General features: G+C 48.4%; 1 protein-coding gene across 4 annotated transcripts in view; it reads left to right on the forward strand.

The window, feature by feature from the left end:
* The window catches only part of LOC123137127 (uncharacterized protein At5g03900, chloroplastic), a 29,414-nt gene extending 8,643 nt beyond the window's left edge, over positions 1–20,771 (forward strand). For 2 of the 4 annotated variants that reach the window (XM_044556729.1, XM_044556731.1), the window contains exons 9-13: positions 14,142–14,284; positions 14,584–14,670; positions 14,751–14,814; positions 19,225–19,368; positions 20,153–20,771. In XM_044556729.1, coding sequence (XP_044412664.1) covers positions 14,142–14,284; positions 14,584–14,670; positions 14,751–14,814; positions 19,225–19,368; positions 20,153–20,293 — 579 coding nt within the window. In that variant the 3' untranslated portion in view covers positions 20,294–20,771. Of the gene's footprint in view, positions 1–14,141; positions 14,285–14,583; positions 14,671–14,750; positions 14,815–18,383; positions 18,586–19,224; positions 19,369–20,152 lie in introns of those variants that run through there. The other 2 variants (XM_044556730.1, XM_044556732.1) reach the window with 2 other exon arrangements.
* The last annotated feature ends 670 nt before the right edge of the window (positions 20,772–21,441 follow it).

Below are 21,441 nucleotides of genomic sequence, written 5' to 3' on the forward strand. Positions count from 1 at the left end.
CCCAACTATGAGACGCAGCGATAGGTCATCTGTGAGTCTCTAGTACAACGTTCTATGTCCTAAGACCTGAGCTGCCGCATGTACTTGGGATGGTCACAAACTTGCTTTGGGCCGACCAAACTCTAGTCCGTGACCGAGTAGTTATAAAGGTAGGTTTTGGGTTTGTCCAGACCCATGCTGCGAGACATGGTCGAGCAAGATGGGATTTGCTCCTCCGATCAGGAGAGATATACTCTGGGTCCCTCGTGTGATCTGATCAAGATAAGCATGGCCATGCGACAAGGATTATGAGATAATCCGGTTTGTGGCCGGCATCACTGGAATGCGAAAGAGGTCAGGCTAGCACAAGAATGGCACACTTGCCTTGAGCCCGGCAACATGTATCGTGTGGGAAAGGGAACAAAAGTGTGACATGTTGTGCAGGTTCGCCAATCGACTTCATTGTCTACTTGGTGGCTCGCACGCCTTGCTAGAGGCTGCTACCAGTCGAGCAGGTCGGAAGTCATACGACTTGTGACCAAGCCGACTTGAACCTAAGGGGTCACACGCTTAAGGGAAGGAACCCGTGAGTCCGGAACCGACTCCACGAGTCAGATGTGATCCTACTCGGACTCGGATCCAGGCCGAACAGACTTTGGGCTTTAGGATCCGTGTGAGGCCCAAGTGTTGAGCCCGCGACGGATGCCTATATATAGTGGGGGTGCGGCACACTCATTCGAGTTGATCGCTTTGGCACCGTCATTAGGGCTTTGCAAGTGTTGCAACTAGCCACCTTCACTCGCCGCAGGTTGTGTGATCGGACCTAGTAGTCCGCCGCATGACGTTTCTCTTGCACACGTGGATACTGTTAGATGCGGTGCACTTGCGCTGCTCCGGTGAACCTGTTCGTGGGATCTGATCGGCTACGTGGGAGATCGACGAGGAGGAGACGACTCCGGAGACGCGCTGCCGCAACTTTACTTCCGCTGCACGGCACTGCACATCTAGTGGTAACGATCAGTGATCCATCTCCCGTAGCATGTTCTTGGTTGATCTGCATGTAGAATTTTTTTATATTGCAGCCGATGCCCCTACCGTAGAACCCAACACATTTCACATAGAGGCCTTGGAACTCCACGGGAGTGGTAAGTGGATGAGCAAAACTCAATTTGAAATGAGCTAAACCTTTGCTAACCCTAGCTAGGAGGAGAGGGTCCATATACAGTGTTCCACGGGATGAGAGGGGGAAAGAGTCGCTCTCGGGTGTGCTCGGGCCAGATTTTCGGGCGGGGGCCGGATGTCTGGGGCAGTCGGGCCGGATGTCCGAGTCCTAGGGCTTCGCAGCGGCTGCTGCTGGACTGGGGGCACCGGATATCCGGGCCAGGGGCCGAATGTCTGGCAGCCATAGACTTCAACGGTCTCCTTCATTGTGCTTTATCATCCGTGTACTTGGGACTTGGTCTTCATTCCGAGCATCTTAGGGGTGGTCTTCCTCGTACCTAAGCACACATAGCATTCCGACTTGGGATAGTAGCCATGTCTCACGTGGGTCATACAGAAGCTCATTAAGGAGAGATGTCACCTCGGTCTCGATAACTATTGTATGTGCTTGTGTCATCGGTCCAATTTGCACTCAGGGAGACGAAGATAGGTCCATGGGGATGACCGCAGGATGCTCCGCATCATCCCCCCTCCCCCTGCCCTCGGGAAGATTCGTCCTCAGATCGAAATCCTCATTGCCATGGAAAGGAGATAGATCCTTGATGTTGAAGATGTCGCCCATGTTGTACTTTGTAGGCATTATTGTTGTAGCGTGCGAGCACCTTGAATGGTGCATCGGTTCTAGGTAGTAGCTTGGACTTGCGCTCATTGGGGAAACGGTTTTGCGTAGGTGTAGCCACAGAACATCTTTGCGGGTGAACACCATGGGGTGCTTGTTGATGTTGAGCTTGGTAGCGAGGCGGTGCACTTGGTTCTCGATCGTGCGTCGTGTATATTCATGCACCCTCTTGAGGTAACTTGCTTGTGCACGCGCGTTCATGTTGATGCGCTCTTATAGCATCTCTAGTAGACCCCGTAAAACGCCGACCCGCAAAAATCGTTTACAGTTCGTGAAAATACGGGTTTGCGGGCTGACGAGGGCTGCGGCTGAGCAAACCCCGCGTAGCCGACCCGTAAAACAGAACCGAAACCCCCAGATTAGCCAATTTGACATCGATTCCGACGATTGAGTTTAAATTCAAAGAATAAAACATAGTTCGCGCCCAAATAAAAGCATAGTTTTCTACGACAAACGAAGGACTTATGCAAAAGCAACGACCACGTCCATCATCATCTTGGTTGCTTTTCGCCCATCGTCATGATCTTCACTCCGCACCACCGCCATCGATGCCATCGCCGCCTTTGAGTCCATCACAGGCACTTGTTCCAACTCCGGCACCGAAAGCATCGCCGACCGCATTGAAAGCATCCGCGACACTGGTTCCAACTCTTGATGGGAAAACATCACCGGCACCGAAACACCCATCGGCCGCCGCTAGCATCCTCCTCTTCAAGATGTCTCTCCTTGCCATATCATGCCATTCTTTGGTGATGTCGTCCATGTCATCGCGGTTCAATGTCATGATCCTGTTCTCCTTGGCAAGAAGCTTGGCCATGGCTTTGGTCTCATCGGCAAAGACTCTTCTTTCCTCAATGGCCGCCTTGCGCAACCCCTCATCCTTGAGCAATTGCCACTTCTCTTGCTTCTCTCGTGCCTTCTTCTCGGCCAACTCTTTCTTTGCCTCCAATGTCTTCGCGAACATCAACTCGTTTGATTGCACCATGGCATCTATCTTGTCCCGCAAGCTCGATGCCTCGTGTTCCCTCTTGATCTTCTCCCTTGTCTTCTTCTCTCCATCGGGCTTGTTCAAGTTTCTGGGCCATCATCATCTTCATCATCATCCATCTTCGTAAGTGAACCTCTCTTTGGTGGGGATTCTTTCTCAATCATCTTCCACTTCTCACACTCTTTTAGCAATTCCCAACAATGCTCTAGTTTAAATAATTTGCCTTCGGAAGCTTCCATGTCTTTGCATCTTTGTTGGGCAATTTTGTCCTACAAAATTAAAACAATGTCAAATGATGCAATCACTTCAAATGCTACAAATGATCTGCACAACTTGGGACGTGAAAACGAACTCACATAGTTGGATTCCACGATTCCACTTGGAGGTGCATTGCGAACTTGTTCCAAGCAAGCAGCCCAACGGCTACAAATCGGCTTGAAGGTCCCAATGACCTTGGAGTGATCGAAAGGTGCGTGGAGTCCTATTGGGATACCTTGCCATCATGCAGAAGTATTGATCTTCTATCCTTTGCCAATACCTCTTGGCGGGTTGAGATGTGCCGGTGCACGCATCAAGAGACACCGCACTCCAAGCCTTGATCAAGATTTGGTCTTCGAACAGCGTGTAGTTCTTTGTTCTCGTGCCTTTTTTGCTTGCGCTTGGTCATACACCCCCTCGTCTATCTCCTCCTCATCTTCACCACCGTGACCATCCACGCCACCATCCATTTCATTGTAATCGAAATCAGCGATCGGGGCTTGGTCGATGTCGACGGTGTTGGTGTCCAACAAGTTGACGAACTCGGCAGTGGCATCGTTCGAACCGGCGCCATAGTGAGTGTCATCAGGTCATGAGCTACCGCAATGGCGAAAAGCGAAGCAAGTAGAAGAAATCGAAGAAGCATACCTTCCGGCCATTTCGTCGAACACCTCGCTTGGTGGAAGCAGCACCATTGAAAGGCATTGTCGGGATACCTCTTGCCGGGGCGGAGGGAGAGGATGAAGTCGCCGGCCTTTTTGTAGGAGCCTTCTTGCGCTTCATGCCCGAAACCTTGCCCTTCTTCTCCAGCGGCGGCGGGGCAGATCGCTCAGTGGCGGCGGCGGGGCAGATCGCTCAGTGGCGGCGGCACCGGGCGCGCGTGCCTTCCCGGCGGGGCCAGACGGATTTCCGCCCTGCACGACGATGTTGCCCTGTCGCTTGCGGACAGGCGCGGTGGTGCCTTGAGCGACAACGGGGGCGACATGGCCGGCGATGAGATCTATCGGAAAGGATTGCGTGTGCGCGACATCCACGGTGACGGGGAACGGCTGGCCGGAAATTTTCCTCGCGCCAAATCTCGTTGCGGATAGGGGGCGAGCTCGGGTCGGCCTCCCACCTTGTGAGGTTGAGGGCGAACTTTTGCCGTGCCCGTAAAAAGGTCGCGGCCCGATACGGGGTTTGATCGGGCAACTTTTTTCGCGCGGACCCGTATTTTGGCGGTTATTTTGCGGGTCGGGGCATTATACGAGGTCTGCTAGAGATGGTCTTATAGTGGTAGCGGTAGAGTGTCCAATGGGTACAACGGGTTGAAGTCGTAGACGACCTCGAAGGGGATTTGCCGGTAATAGAATGTCTTGCTCAATTGTAGGCGTACTCGGCGATGGGCAAGCATTCTTCCCACTCCTTGATGTTCTTCTTGATCAACACGCTGAGGAGAGTAGATAGCGTCCGGTTGGTGACCTTCGTTTGGCCATCGGTTTGTGGATGATATGACGATGAGAATAGTAGCTTGATTCCGAACTTGGCGCAAAGCGTCTTCCAAAAGTAGCTAAGGAACTTGACGTCGCGGTCCGACACAAGTCTTAGGCACTCCATGTAATCGCAAGATTTCCCTACAAAAGAGGTTTGCAACATGTGAAACATCGTCTACCTTGTTGCATGGAGTGAAATGCGCCATTTAAAAAAAAGGTCCATAACGACAAATACCAAATCCTTGCCGTTTTGAGTTCGTGGCAAAGCAAGCACAAAATCCATACTAATATCTTCCATGATTGGTACGGAATAGGAAGTGGCATATAAAGGCCATGGGATTGAGCTTTAGACTTAGCTTTGCGGCATGTAGAGCATCGGTTAGTGTACCGTGAGACGTCGCAAAACATCTTTGGCCAAAAGTAGTTCTTGGTGAGCGTGGCGAAGGTCTTGTACGACCGAAGTGTCCCATAAGTTCTCCACCGCGAGCCTCCTGCAAAAGCAACAAACGAAGAGAAGAATCGGGTATACATAGTTTGTTAGTCCGCATAAGATAGCCATTTGGCATAAGGAATTGAAAATGAAACATCATGCGCATACAAGTCTTTAATGTGCTCAAATCCAATAACTTCCAATTCAAGTCGAGTTACTAGCAAGCATGGTAGGAGCTAGGACCCTACCGGGTCTAGGGCGTAGGTTGTAGGGGAAGGAGGGGGCTGGACGTGGCGAAGCTCGCGGTCGCCGGCGGCAAGGCGCCGTCGTGCGCGAGAGGGAGAGGCGGCGGAGGCGCAAGAGGCGGCTAGGGTTAGGTCTCCCGTCTCCCTTCGGGAAGTCGAGCAAATAATGATTGCTTCTTGCTTGATTAGATTGATACATCTCCTCTCCTTATATAGAGAGGTTTACTTGACTCCTAAGCAAACGGTCCTAATAACGATAAGATAATTGGGCTAAGCCCCTAATAACAATAAGATAACTTGGGTCACAACCCACTGGGCTAAGCCCCTAATATGCCGGTCATAACACTTCTCCCCGCCTGCACAAACAGCTCGTCCTCAAGCTGTAAGGTGGGGAAGCGCTTGTTGAACTCCTCGAGGTGATCAACCAGCGTCAAACACCTTCGCGACAGCTGGGGAGGCCAGGTCGGCGGCGACGGCGTCCTCCGGAATGTAGTTTGCAGCCTCCAGGTAGAAGAGTCGCGGGCAGACGTGGCCAGGCGTGTAGGGCTCGTCGCAGTTGAAGCACAACCCTTGGCGGCGACGCTCGAGTAGCTCGGCCGAGGTGAGCCGGTGGAACGGGCGCGCCGCGGTCGCAGCGTGGGGTGCCGCGGAAGCCTGAGCAGGCCAACCCTGCGCGGGAACCTCCGGCCAGGGTAGCGGCCCAGCGGCTCGGGACAATGATGCCTGCTGGATGGCCACCGCGCGGCGCTCGAACGCGCGGGCATAGTACATGGCCGTCTGGAGATCCTGGGGTCCCCGAAGCTCCACGTCCATGCGTATGTGATCCGGAAGTCCACCAACGAAGAGGTCGGCCTGCTGCTGCGCCGTCACGCCCGACGCGTGGCATGCCAGGGCCTGGAAACGGTCGGCGAAGTCTTGAACCGTGGAGGTGAAGGGAAGGCGGCCTCGCTCTGCCAGGCGGCTCCCGCGGATCGGTGGCCCAAAACGAAGGAGGCAGAGCTTGCGGAAGCGCTCCCAAGGGGGCATGCTGCCCTCGTCCTGCTCGAGGGCGTAGTACCAGGTCTGTGCTGCGCCGTGGAGGTGGTAGGAGGCGAGCCAAGTACGCTCCGAGGCGAGGGTGCGTTGCCCGCGAAAGAACTGCTCGCACGGGTTGAGCCAGTTGAGGGGGTCCTCCGTGCCGTCATAGGTGGCGAAGTCCAGTTTGGCAAACTGCGGCGATGTCTAAGTCGGAGCGCCGTGGCCGACTGGCTCGGAGGTGCGAAGCAGCGAGGAGTGGGGCGCCTGGTCAGCATGACCGCGGCCCGAGAAGTGCCCCGCCGAGTCGAAGGGGTCGCCAAACTGAAGAGTGGGTGCTGGCGGTTCTCCCGTCGACGTGTAGACGGGTGGCGGCGATGATCCGGTTAACCAAGCCGGTATGGGGGACGGCGACGGTGGGAAGCGCACGTGCTGGATCGGGACGCCGGTCTGCGTGGGTGACCCGGGCCCCGTGCTGGGCGGTGGCGGGGCCGGCAGCTGTGGCTGCGGCGCCACGGACCCGGGTGGTGTGGTCGGTGCAGCGAGGGTCGGGGCCGGCCACTGTGGCCAGGGAGGCACGGCAGCGGCCGTCGATGGGCCCGACAGCTGGAGTTGCGGCTGCCCGGACCCGGGAGGCGTCGGGGGCGCGGCGATCGCTGGGGCCGGCCACTGTGGCCAGTGGGGGGCGACGACGGGCGGCGGCTGACCGGGCCAGTGGTGGTGTAGAGGCCCGATCGGCCCGGTGGGGGCCGCGTACCAGGGCAGCGCGGACGGACCGGTCGTGGCGGCCGGCGGCAGGGCGGCGGCTGCCCGTAAGGCTCGGCGAGGTAGAGGTGGATGCCCTGGACGGCGATGACGAGGTCATTAAGGATGCCGGTGATCTCCGCCTGGGAGTAGACGGCGGCTTGCGTCGCGGGGAGGGGCGGCGACTGGCCGGTGGAGGCCCCCGCGGTGGAGTCGATCGGCGCGGTGGAAAGCGCTAGCGGCGCGGTGGAGAGCAGCACTGTGGAGGGTGTCGGTGGTGGATAGCGGCGCGGTGGGCAGCGGCGGGGTGGGTGGTGGAGCAGACATGATCGGACCCAAGCTACCTGATACCAAATTGGTAGGAGCTAGGACCCTACCGGGTCTAGGGCGTAGGTTGTAGGGGAAGGAGGGGGCTGGACGTGGCGAAGCTCGCGGTCGCCGGCGGCAAGGCGCCGTCGTGCGCGAGAGGGAGAGGCGGCGGCGGCGCAAGAGGCGGGCTAGGGTTAGGTCTCCCGGCTCCCTTCGGGAAGCCGAGCAAATAATGATTGCTTCTTGCTTGATTAGATCGATACATCTCTTCTCCTTATATAGAGAGGTTTACTTGACTCCTAAGCGAACGATCCTAATAACGATAAGATAATTGGGCTAAGCCCCTAATAACAATAAGATAACTTGGGTCACATCCCACTGGGCTAAGCTCCTAATATGCCGGTCATAACAAAGCATTTGCGGGAAAGAGCATCTGCCACTACATTTTCCTTACCTTTGATATACTTGATAACATAAGGAGAAGACTCGATGAACTCACTCCATTTGGCATATGCCGCTTATTGAATTTTGTTTGACCCTTAAGGTATTTAAGCGTCTCATGATCCCTATGGATGACAAATTCACGAGTGCGAAGATAATGTTCCCACACATGCAAGACTCTCACTAAAGCATATAACTCCTTGTCATAAAGGGGGTAATTAAGTTGGGCTCCGGGAAGTTTCTTGTTAAAGTATGCGATAGGGCGCTTCTCTTGCATTAACACGCCACCTATGCCATTACCACTAGCGTCGCAATGCACTTCAAAAGTTCTATCAAAATTTGATAATGCAAGTCATGGAGCATGTGTAAGCAAGTTTTTAAGCTCATGAAATGCGGTGTCTTGAGAAGGTCCCCAAACAAATGGTACATTTTTCTTGCTCAATGCGTGCAATGTTAATAGTGCTAAAATCCTTAGCAAATTGATGATAGAATCCGGCTAGGCCAAGAAAACTACACACTTATTGCAAATTGGTTGGTTGTGGCTAAGTTTTAGTAGTGTCAATTTTAGATCCATCAATTTGAACACCCTTAGAGGACACAACGAAGCCCAAGAAAATAAGCTTATCAACACCAAAAGTGCATTTTTCCTTGTTAGCATAAAGTCGCTCGTTTCTAAGAACTTGCAAGACGTCCCTAAGATGTTTGACATGATCTTAAGAGATTGACTGAACACAAGTATGTCATCAAAGTATACCACAACACAAATTCCAATATATTTGCTAAGAACATAGTGCATCACACACATAAAAGTGCTAGGTGCTTGAGATAAGCCCATAGACATGACTAACCATTCATACAAGCCAAGTTTGGTATTAAAAGCCGTTTTCCATTCGTCACCCTCTTGCATGCGAATTTGATAGTAGTCACTTTTAAGGTTAATTTTTAAGAAATTGGTTGGAATGGGGTGTCTATACCGAACGGTGATAGTATTGATGAGACGGCAATCGGAACACATCCGAAAACTACCATCTTTCTTAGGCACAAGAATAACCGAAATGGCACATGGATTTAAGCTCTCGCGTACACACCCGTTTTCCATGAAATGTTGTACTTGCCTTTGTATCTCTTTGGTCTCGTCGGGCTTGACGTGGTACGGTGCCTTGTTCGGTAAAGGTGCGCCGGGGATGAGGTCGATGTGGTGTTTGATTCTTCGAAGTGGAGGAAGTCTTGGAGGTAGCTCATCGAGGTAGACGTCCGCGAATTCCTGCAATAGATGAGACAAAACCAAAGGAAGATGTTGTGAAGTATTACTCCGCACCACTTCATCTTTCCACACAAGTACAAAGTGAAGAACACTCGGTGGGCTCTCACTCACATCCCTCATGTCTCTTTTGGTGGCTAAAAGCACTAGGTTTTTCTTGTCGCTCATCGTGGAGTCACTCAATTTTGGCTTGTGACGCATACTCTTTTTGGTGGTTCGCTCGCTCACTAGTCTCTCCATGATGGGTTGAAGCTTGTCGGTGATTACTTGACTTGGCGACATGGGTCGAAGCACGTACTCCTTGCTTTCATCTTGAAACTATAGTGATTGGTCGTCCGTCTGTTGTGGATGACGCTGCGGTCGAATTGCCAAGGTCTTCCTAGGAGGAGATGGCATACGGACATGGGAACCACATCACACTCCAATGTGTCTTCGTATGCGCCAATATTGAAGGACACTTGAACGGTATGCTCCACTTGAATGGTGCCGGAGTCACTTAACCATTGGACCTTGTAGGGGTGAGGGTGCTTCTTCTTGGTCAATTGTAGCTTGGAGCATAACTCGTCGCTTGCCAAATTGTGGCATCTAATGCCGTTGATGATGACCTTGACGGAACGTCCATTGATGCTCGCTTTGGTATGAAAGATGTGGCATCGTCGGTCTTCATCTTGTTGGTGTTGAAGTGTCAAGACCTTGGAGACAACTAGAGCGGGGCTCGAATCATTGTCACAAGACTTGAGCGTCTTCATTTTCGTTCACTTGACGGTGCATGGCCACGTGCTCAAGTGCTTCCATTTCTTCTTCGCTCATGGAGTCGTAGGTATTGTCATCATTGGCATCATGGTGCGCCGAGTGTGACATTGGTATGTCTTCTGGCCACGGCCTTGGCAAGTGAAGCATTGGATGGAACTTGTCTTGGCAGTTTCATCCGTTGGAGCAGTTCATGATGAAGCTCTTGGCATATAGGGGCTGTTTGGTTGCTACCCTGAGTCAAATTTGCCTGACCTGAAGGTTTCCTGAGACGCGCCTGAACCCTGTTTGGTTGGTGTCCTGAGCCACCAAGTTGTAGCCTGGCCTGTAAAAGCTGACTGAAGCAATTAGCCAGACCTGGCCACCGGCAACGTAGTTAGCCTGAGTCAGGCCTCCTATTTCTTACGCCTGACTCTGCCTGCCCCAATGCCTGACATTAAAATAATATTTCTTTGAGATAGACCAAATGGGTGTGAAGTTATTTATTCACTAACTGTACTGGAACATGGTGGCATAGCTCAGGCGCAAACCAAACAGCACATCTCTTCGGCTGCCTGGTCAGGCTACCTTCACTCTGATTTTCAGGCTACCTTCAGGCTCCACATTTTCTCAGGCATACAACTCAGGGCAGCAACCAAACAGCCCCATACTCCCTCCGTTCCAAATTACTCGTCGTGGTTTTAGTTCAAAATTTGAACTAAAACCACGACGAGTAATTTGGAACGGAGGGAGTAGTTGCTTGTATGAGGATGACTCGAAGATGTCAACGGTTTCTTGTAGCTTGACTTGTCACCGGTGTTTGGTGAAGCTTTAGTCGAGGTAGAAGGTGTCGTAGTCGTTGAAGCTTGAGTGTATGATGTAGAGGCCTTGGAAGAGTACTTGAAGTACGTGAAGTCATCTTGTACTTGTCGCTCCGCCTTGGTCGCTTGATGTACTAGCTCGAGGAGGTTTGTGTAAGGATGGAATCGTCGATTTTCTTGATAGGATGGTTGAGTCCATTCAAGAAGCATGCCATAGTTTGGTAGTGGTCTTCAACCGACTTTGTGCCTTGCTTGAGGATTGCGACTTCTTGAAGAGATCACGGCTATAGTGTGTAGGCACAAAACGAGCTCTCATGACCTCCTTCATTTGATTCCAAGTCGTGATGGGTGGATTGCCTTTCTCGCGGTGTCGCTCGATGACTTGTTCCCACCAAATGAGAACATTGTCTCGGAACTCAAGGGATGCCATGGCGATCTTATTTTCCTCTTCATAATTGTGAAGACGGAATATCTTGTCGACCTTAAATGCCCATGAGAGGTAGTCTTTGGGATCAGTGCTTCCGGAGAACTTAGGCATGTTGAACTTGAGCTTGCTGTAGCGTTGCTCCTCATTGTGTTGGGGACGATGGTGATGTCGCTCTTGTCGTGGAGGTGGGTTTTCAACCGCTTGCTCCTCGTGCTCCGCTTGATTATCTTGGCGTTGAGGGCGTGGGATACATGCTCCGTTCCTCATTTCTTGGCGCTCCTCAAGACGTGTGGCTTCCTCTTGTCGCTCCCGTCAGAGGGCTTCTTCTTCGCGCGTACGGCGGTTGCGCTCTTGCACGGGGCGCGTGTCTTCGCGTAGAGCACGTTGAGCTTCAAGTGCTTGTTCCTCATGGCGTTGTTGTTCTTGTCGGAGAGCGTCCCCGTCTTGCTCTTCTTGGAGTTCGCATTGTCGAGCTTGCTCTTGGTTAATGGCGTCTTGTTCTTGGCGACGATGTCGTTCGCGCTCTCGAAGGTGGTCTTGTAAACCATTGCCATGGAATGGATTTTGCAAAGCTTGATGATCTTGGTAGTCGTATCGAACATGAGAATGAGCTTGTGGTAGACTTGCATCCGAAGAGGTGTCCGATGAGTGTCGGCTTGAGTGGTGTCGTCTTGATGATGACGACGTCGAGGAAGCACGGTTGACCATCATGGCATGAAGGTCTTCCATTTGAGTTGATAGCTTGGCGTCAAGGTAGTCCTGTGTTCTTGCTTCGGATTGTCGCATGTCGGTGGCGAGTTGTTCAATGTGGTCGCCCAAAGCTTCATTCGCTTGATGCAAGGCTCGTTGAGCGCCAAAGAGTTGAACCTTGGTGATGTAGTCGTTTGGTGCGTCTTACTCATCGAAGAGTGGGTTCGAAGAAGTGCTTGGCCTATCTATCATTCTCAAGCAAAATGTGAGCGGAAGAAAGGAAATAACTAGGCCAAATGTACCTTATCCAATGTTGGAGATGGATCAATGATCACCCGACATGGTATTATGGAAGTAGCACAATTGGTACCGGATCTTGTCAATCTCACACCTACACAAGTAAAGCCTTTGGAGTAGCTTGGTGAGGATAGTGGCACAAAATTTATGCAATTGTGAGCAAGATTCAATAATGTTGAAAGAGATTCACAAATTCGCAAGTGAAACAAGCAGACCAATAGCAATGAGGGGCACACGGACACGGAAACACACACACGGATAGATAAGTGGGGTTGTGCAACCAAGGAATGAGCACAAAATGTGGAATCCATGAAAAATGCTCTTGTTGCACAACTCTAGAGAGACGTAGCATGATTGCTCAATAGGCGGATACGAAACTTGTGCAGAAAAACCTATGAGAGACAAAACGTAACGACTTCCTATCCCGATTATGCTACGTATGTATGTTCCCGGTGTTTCTCTAACGATGCTCAAGTATGACTATTTGGTATGCAATGTGGCGATGCTATGGCTATTGCTTACAAACTCTTTGTTTTCCTTCTTCTTTTGCTTAAAAGCTTTTCTCACTTTTGATATTTTCCTTTGGCCACTTGCGCAAAATGCTCGAACCAAGATAGCAATTATGTATATGCGGGAACAATTTATGACACAAGAGTTGATACGATGATATATACACACTATGGATATATGCACACTATGATAGCTATGTGGAACGTGTATCACTGAAGTTCACAAGTAGCGTTACCTGGCAATACTTGACGGCTAGTCTCGGTAGGAAACGCGAAATTGGCTCGGGGTTAACAATGCAATGGCAAGGGAGATGTACTATGATTATTGTCGAGGGAAGCTAGATCCGCCTGCAACACTTCAACTCCATGGATCAAAATCAACAAAACATCACCAACCAACAAATCACAAAAAAATTCGGTATGGCTATTTTAGTGGGGATTTTTGAAATTAGGCGAAAACAAACAAAATCGGGGCTAGAAAGTGGAGGGGTAGGGACTCGAAGATGTGAATCAACCTATGCTATGATCCAAGATGATGTAGGGTGGAACCCTAAGTCCATGATCTTTTCACACTTGGAGGGGGGAAAGAGAGGAAATCAAGAGAAGAACACAAGATGAGCACTTAAATAGACAAGATCCAATCAGGCATATGCTAATTCCACATACACAAAGGGAAATCCAACACAAGAGGGTAAAAGAGGAACTAGTTCATCCCAATCTTTGAAGGAGAGAGGTCTTGAATCCAAAAGGATATTCCCTAAGGGGTCTTGAATCCACTCATGGGATCATCTCACATGGAGGCCTTGAACTCCATGGGAGTGGCAAGTGGATGAGCAAAACTCAATCTCAAATGAGCTAAACCTTTGCTAACCCTAGTTAGGAGGAGGAGAGGGTCTATATATAGTGTTCCATGAGATGAGAGGGGAAAGAGGGGATACATGGGCCTCTGGCCCGGTTAAGCACTGGCAGGTGTCGGATGTCCGGGCTGGGGGCCGGATGTTCGGCGGCTCGCATATACATATAAATGATGCAGGTATACATATAAATGATGTATGCATATCATTACTATTCTCTTACTCAGCTGCTATACATATAAATGATGCAGGTATGGGCCCTTTGGGCCATAGCGCGCACACACACACACACCACAGCCCAACATATACCATCCTCGAAAGTAGCGAGTTGACACACGTAAATGAGATGATTGACCTTTGTTTTGATGGTACGAGTGTCACTTGTTGAAGCTCTTGACATGGTTATGACCCTAGGATGCCCTACAGTAAGGAAGACGACACAGATCGGAGACGTGGACGGATGATCTTCACTCGAGTCGCCGACCACTGCCAAAGGTCCGGAGAGGAGAGAGAGCCCTCCTTCTCAGGCGTGCACTGTGGACCGATTCGGTTCTCTCACTCCCTCCTATTACTAGTGCGTGTGAGCCGTGTATTTCCCATGCTGGTTGGTGTCCAATTTGGTCGAAGGTGCTGCTCTACGCGCCTAGGATGCTGCAAATGCTTCAGTGCCGAGCTCGACGCTGCCAAAGGCGAGCTCGACACCATGTTGTCGGAGGGTGCCCTCCGACGCTTTAGGGACGCCTTAAAAACAATTACTTAAACACAAGTTGCTTGAATTGATCATACTATGAAATGCCAAATACGTTTAAAAATATAATCATTCTTCTATGTAGGGAAACATTCTTTATCGATTCCCATCGCTGCAACGCACTGCTTCCTCGAAAGGAGGTGGGAGTAGGGAATATGTTGGTACAAGATGGTCTACAATGTCGAGTGGCGTTGAAAAGTTTATGGAAGAGAAACCATGGGAATTCAGGTTGCTACTCACCGTTAGTCATGTGAAGCATTATTCTCTGAATTAAATTCTTGTTATTTCACCCTGAACTTGTATAATTAGCATATTTGTGTTTCAAAGTTTATCTTGGAATGGTGTCTCACATTACACAATGAACTGCATTGGACTCCAGACCTAGAGATAACAATTGTTTGTGTTTTAGTTTGACACACTAGAGGGTATTTGTTATCACTCATGAGCTCTAAATTGTCAATCTTGAAATCTGAACTATTCCTGTGGCCTTGCTGCTGTTTTCGTATTCTAATCTGGTTATTTTACAGTAAAGCAAATGCATTAGAGAGGGCAATGGTTGCTGGTTTGGGAGGACTCAATCTTTTTGGCGTCATAATTCTGGGAAACTTACTGAAGTACGAATTATAATTCTTCCTTCAAAGTATCATTTTGTTTAATTGAATTTTCTTCTACTAAATTAATATTAATTGTGAAGGCAAATGACAATGACACCTGGTGGGCTTATCTCATTTGCTGCGCAGTTATTTCCCTTGCTTCAGGTATAACTGAACTTATTTCTTTATAAATGGGTTGATGCCATTCCTTTTGGGTGTGTTTGGTAGGTTTTATGAGTAAGATATTCCCACTGATACAAGAGTTCAGTTGTTTGGTAGCATGTTCGAGCCGTGCAAGCCATGCCCACCTTGTACCGCAAAGGCCTGATAGCCATGACCACCACAAAACCCAAGCAACCACCCAGTTCCCTGCACGAGCGTGGCCCACCCCATCGGGCAACATCTCTCTCCCTCCCCTGCTGCCCCCTCCCCGCCGCCACCTCTCACTAGCAATATCCCAAAAATGGAGCTCCTCCAGAAAGTAACCTGACTTTGTGTAGCTGACATGTTGGCCAGCTTGTGGGTCACACATGTCAGCCACCCTCAAGTCCGGTGACTTGAAGTCAGAGAATCCTAGTTCAGCCACATCGCACCCGCCCAGCGAAAACGAGATCCTCTCACATAGAAAAAGGTATGTCAGAGACGCATAGGACCTTTCATGCGCCATTCGATGGCACGGAGCAATTGCTTGCAGAAATAGAGCCCTGCGGTCAGACAGTGATGCAACACTCGTTTGTGCCTTCGGCGGCGGCACGATCTCGACGGCGTGGTGCAGCCTAGAAATAGAGAGCCCTGCTGTCAGACAATGACGCGACGCGGCGGCGCATGGTGCAGCCATGGCAGCGGCGCCACACGCCTCCTTCACCGGAGCTGACATTGCCCCATATCAGGTCATTCTAGTGGTCCTTGTCGCAGAACACTTGCTTGGTGTGTAGGATGCCGATGTGGGTTGTGGACCTTGCTGCCCTACCTGTGCGGGAACACGATGGAGTTGCCCGGCGAGGAGCTTCTTCTGGTTCACGAAGTTTCTCCTCTCATGCACCAACGCGGGGTAGGTGTGATGGAACATGAAGTCGTCTGCGTGGATGTCCTTGAGATGTTCTGCACATGAGGCTCCTCATGGTGGTCCGTTGCCGGGAAGATAGTCTCTGCGCAGAACCGCAACATCGAGAAGCACCCACGTCCACCACCGAGGCTAGGGCTGGTCGACCTGCAGCCAGGCTTCGTTGGCGGTGTCACCCACGTCCACCATCGGGCTGCAAGGGACAAGCACCAGACCCACACTGCGGACGGGTCGACGACGTCCGTTGCTTGCTCCACGTGGTAGACGGCGGCGCTCGTAGGCAGGACGGGGTACATCCTACCTGAACAGGCGGCAGGCCAACCACAATTGATCCATGGTTCCAGCCAGCTGCTCACTGCTCGCCGGGCACGACAACTCTATGGACGTGAGCATCTCTTTCCTTCCCTTGCAACCCTAGACTCGCGTGAACGTGCGTATACATTGCAGAGCTCGCCTGGTCGCAGAACCCCATGGCTACACCACGCTGTCGAGGTCTCGCCGTCGTGCGAGGCACCAAGCGAGCACCACGTCCTTGTCTAGGCCGATTGTTGGACTCCGTTTCTACGGCCGTTTGCTCCCTGCCGTTGGATGACGACATGGACGGTCCTATATGTCGGACATCCCTTTGACGTAGTTTCCTCTATGTTAGAGGATCTCGTTCCGCCCCACCGTCCGTTTGCCTCTAGCTCCTTGGCTGTTGACCCCTGCTCATGCTCCTCCGGATGCCATCATGTGCTCCAACTCCTCCGAGTGCGACCTCCTCTAGCCATCCCTTGGTGAAGCTCCTCAAGCTCCTCCGTCTGCCGTTCCCTGCTCAAGCTCCTCCGGCTGCCTTTCCCTGCTCAAGCTCCTCCTGCTGCCGTTCTCTGCTTCATCTCCTCCGACACTAGCGCCTCTAGCCATCGTGCTCCTCCCTCGTCTACCTCACCTGTATGACGCTGTTGGTTTTTCTCCAGCACCAACAAGAAGGGAGCATGAAGTCTACCTGCCCGTGGGTTCTGCGCTGCCTCTCCTTTTCCGTTCTTGGTCTCGATCTCTATGTGGGAGCGGGCTCACCACAATCCATGGGTATTTAAATGAATACCCAAATTTTGTGGAAGACATTAATATGTACTTCTCTATGTAATTAGAAAACAAAGAGAAATAACAACATGATCTAGTTTTAGCTTAGCTGGTTCTGACTCATAAGGTGACAAAATAAGCGATCAGGAGTTCAATACCTGCTACTAGCACTTTATTGCTTGTATTTTTTTTTTGAGGTGATTTATTTTGATCAGCATTTCCCCCTTTTGTTCTATAGTCGTAGCAATTGTTCCTATGTTTCTTAAGCGGAAGATCATTTGCCTTCTAATACTAGCACTTTTTTGCTTCTATTTTTTTTTTTGGTAAATATCATGAGCATTTTACCATTATCTATACCAATATAAAAAGAGCGAGTTGTGGAGATCCAACAAATCTCGCCCGTTCAACTACATCTATCCAATGTTCTACATCGCTCCGGTGTTTAGCATTAAACATGTTTAGCACCTTCCACTAATTAATATGAGGCCTAATATCGACGTCAACATTAATCAAGTAGTTATATCCTACCTACTATTAATATGCAATTAATATCTTGCCTAATATTAATGTATAATCTAATTAATATTTTGCCTAATATTAACGCGCATTGCACATACACAATTACTAGTATTCTATATATATCTTAGCAATTGTTTCTATGTTTCTTGAGCATAAGATCATTTGTCTTATAAAGTGTGCGCTTACCTGGCCAAAAATCCAATTGCACCTATATGGCTAATTTTTCTTGACAAGATATTATTTTCACAGTAAAAAAATGTTTGAGGTATATTCTTTATAGATTTTGCAAAAGTAAAGTTTTTAGACGAAACTATCATTTTGGTGCCAAAATCCGCTTTTTGATTAATTTTCTTTTTAAAATACTATTTGAATACCGATATCCAAAATCTTGGGCCCACCCCTATCTCTATGCAGGCAGCAAGAAACTTCCAGATCTCTCCCTCTCCCTCCATTCTTCTTGATTGTTGGGCGAATCCGTATCTTTGTCGAATCTGTATCTTTTTTTTTGTTCTCCTTCGTGTGTTATGATCGAAGAGCAACAACATATAACTTTAATTAATTGGGGAGGACTGAGGAGCGAGGACAATATATAGGCATTGCTTTGGAGAAAAGATGTTCAATGTTCAATGAATATTTACAGAAATAGCTGGCAATCTATAATTTATTTGCATTCTAAATGAATCGCATACTGTGGAGAATCAGTATGTTCAGTTCTGCAGTATATTACAGACATTCAGGCGACAGTGCTTAGATCGTACTATATTACTGTACATCAAGATGACACTATATTTTATTATCCAGAAACAGTGACAGTGTTTGTATGCTGCTAATTTGTACTTGTGTTGAGGGATGATGATCTCCTCCTAGTGAGGGTTTAGTCTAATGGTTTTGATACTTCTGAAATTTGAATCTATACCTCCCAGACTTTTGATGTGAATTTTACACTTTGCAAGAATTTGCAGAGCAATGTTGACGAATCTAAATCCAAGTCTGTGCAACATAGATTGTTCTGCAATATGTTTTTCTTGTTAAGATCTTGTCTTTGTTCAAGTATTTCTGATATATTTGTTTCGCGCTAAAATCTTACTAGAATTGTGTACCAAGTCCAAGAGATACACCCTACCAAACAAACTCTTGCCTCAGCATGCCTCAACAAATAACATCTTATCTCAGCATGTCTCAGTTGATACCGGCTACCAAACACATCAGGTTGTATACTCTCAGCATGTCTCAGAGGAGAATAGCCATGTCAGGGTGATACCAGCTACCAAACGCACCCCTTCATTACTCATTGTACAAGGCATATAGGGGGGGGGGGGGGGGGGGGGGGGCAGCCCCAGTGCATGTAGCTCCCGCTTGCGCAGGGTCTGGGGAAGGGTCCGACCACTTTGGGTCTATTGTACGCAGCCTTTCATTGTACAAGGCATATGCTGAAAGAAATCACGAGCCCTTTCTCTTTTCTGAATGGCATTTCTGACTTCTGTATGTGTATGTAGCAAACTGTTGATTTCTAAATTATGTGTTAAACATATGATGAATATTATTGATGACATACTGATGACTATTACTCCCTCCTTTCCGGTTTATAGGGCTCATCTAAATTTTTTTGTTTTTCCATTTTATAAGTCTCAGTTCTACTACTCATCATCACATGTTCAGATTTCAAGATGCATTAAATCACTGCATGCAAGGATCAAGAAAAAACTAATCAATGCATGTTGAAGTTTTTGGTCGTTTAATGGTCATGCATGCATGCATTGTAATTAAAAGTGTAGTAATTAATTATTTTTGCAAACTATGAAATTTATTCCACCACTCACCATCTACCTTGGTTGGAGAGATTTACAAATTGAGCCCTATAAACCGGAAAGGAGGTAGTATTAATGATTACTGATTATTCATTCATTCTTAAACCATGTGACCATTTGTAGATATATGCTGGCTCCTTTTTTGCAATACCATTATTTAGATGGTTGCTGCTACGCAAGACCAACAATGACATTGCAAGGAGGAACAAGGCTAGAGAAGAGAGAGCCCAGGAACTTTTGTCGCCAGAACCTTCTCTCAGAAGAAAGGTAAGAACGATTAGGCTGCGTTTGGCATTGCGGTGGGTTCTCACAATCCCGTTTGCCCCACCCTTGTTTGACCATTTTTGCCTACTTTCATGCCTAAATTTACGCAGCAGATTATAGTATAAGCATAACACAGCACAGTTCAGCAACCGCAGATTGAGCCTTAAAAGTGTATAGCTTTCTGTTTTACTTAACTAAAAATTTCTAAAGTCCAGCAAACTTTAGCTCAACAGAAGTTATGTGGTTGCTGTTTACACACAAATGACATGTTTGGAGAAAGCCGCGTATATTCCAGAGCATTTCGCTTTGAACCTGATAGGCCGAAATTTGAATGACGTCGGTTGTTTACTCCCAGGTTCCCATGCATCATAAAGTTCTAAAAGAGTGCCACTTTTGACGGGCTAAACTAACAACAGCAAATAGAATTATTATGCAACTTGATCATCTCTTTCAACAGCTACAGGCTCCAGCAATGAGTGGCTATTGTTGGTATAAAGTGAAAATACATTGCAATCATGATAGTATTGCGTATATATATATATTCTTGTAGCATGCTTCATTATTACTCCCTCCGTCCCACAATATAAGAGCGTTTTTTTATACTAGTGTAGTGTAAAAAATGCTCTTATATTACAAGACGGAGGGAGTAGTTAGTATTATCAATCGGAGTTGTTTGTCATCTTGTCATCAAATTGCCTTGCTAGGTTGACTTATTGATTTCTAGCAACTTACACACTAGTTTTTTGTTGATCGGCATAAATTTAGCTAGTGATCTCTGGCTTTTCAGTTGCTCAGTGCACGCGACATGGCTCAGCGGAAGGTGATTACACCAGGGGAGATTGTCTACACAACCGAAAAGGATCTATTGGATCAGGAATATGAAGTTAGGGAGTGGGAAAGGCGATTTAAGAAACTTGAGTCAGACTGATGGTAATGATGGATAGTACTTGAGATTCATATTATATATGGATGGTCCTTTTGTCGTCTGGCTTGCTGATCATTCTTGGATGGAGGATAGATCTGACCGAACCATTCAACCAAGTGGGCAGAATGCCTAGATGAGAGACTGGATGGTTCTTAGGCCCACTGATGTGCTGTGAAGTTTTTGCCGAAGCAGTCTTTAATACTACCATTCATCAAAGGTATTGCTGCTGCTGTACATATCTGTAACATTTAGTCTATACACATGTATATATAGTTGTAGATCAATGAGCGGAAGGAGGGAATTCTAATTCAGAACTAGGGAATTGAAATCCAGAACTGAACACCGGAACAGTAGGACATGTAAAGGATAATGCCCACCCATTAAACTGTTGTCTCAGATTGGGTATTCTGGATCTAGATTGATGACACTGGTGTTGAAGTCTAATTCCATGATATATGCATGAGAGAATTCCACTCCTCAACTCTAAACCTACCACATGGTTTTAAGATTCAACCCTGAATGGAAAACCGGTTATGGCACGCCTTCAACTCTTGGTACTGGTTAAATTACAGCCCCATGATGATTGGCAAGTGGTTTTTGCTCACATGGCATCATGTTGACAAGTGAAAGATGATATGGCATATAAATCGGCAAAAAAATCTAAACGAAGTTGGTGGTGCCATGTGCCATACATAAAACCACCTTCCTAGTATTTTTTGTACTAAGTGACCCTTCGTGATTTTTTTTAACAATTGAAGTCGCTTGACGCAAGTATACACTTGTTCATATGAAAGCATGCATATACACCCTACCCCTATGAAAGCACACACACATACCCTACCCCTATGAGCACCTTTGAGAAACTGAGTTGGCACATTATCTTGAGATTGATGAAGTTGTTGCCACAACTGAGCTGGCACATTATCTTGAGATTGATGAAGTTGCCGTCACAGACACTTTCGTAGTTGACAGAAATGTTTCCTCCCACTGAATGTACATTGCTGGAAGGTTTGAAATAAATCTGGGAAAATACGAGCATCAATGTCAAAGTCTAAGAGCATCTTCAATAGATGATGCAAATTTTTTAGAAATGAGAACTAGGTGATGTAAAATCTACATTGAAAGTGCAATTTAAAAAAAGGGCAACCTGG

This window comes from Triticum aestivum, chromosome 6B, assembly GCF_018294505.1.
Source record: "Triticum aestivum cultivar Chinese Spring chromosome 6B, IWGSC CS RefSeq v2.1, whole genome shotgun sequence".
Lineage (NCBI taxonomy): Eukaryota > Viridiplantae > Streptophyta > Magnoliopsida > Poales > Poaceae > Triticum > Triticum aestivum.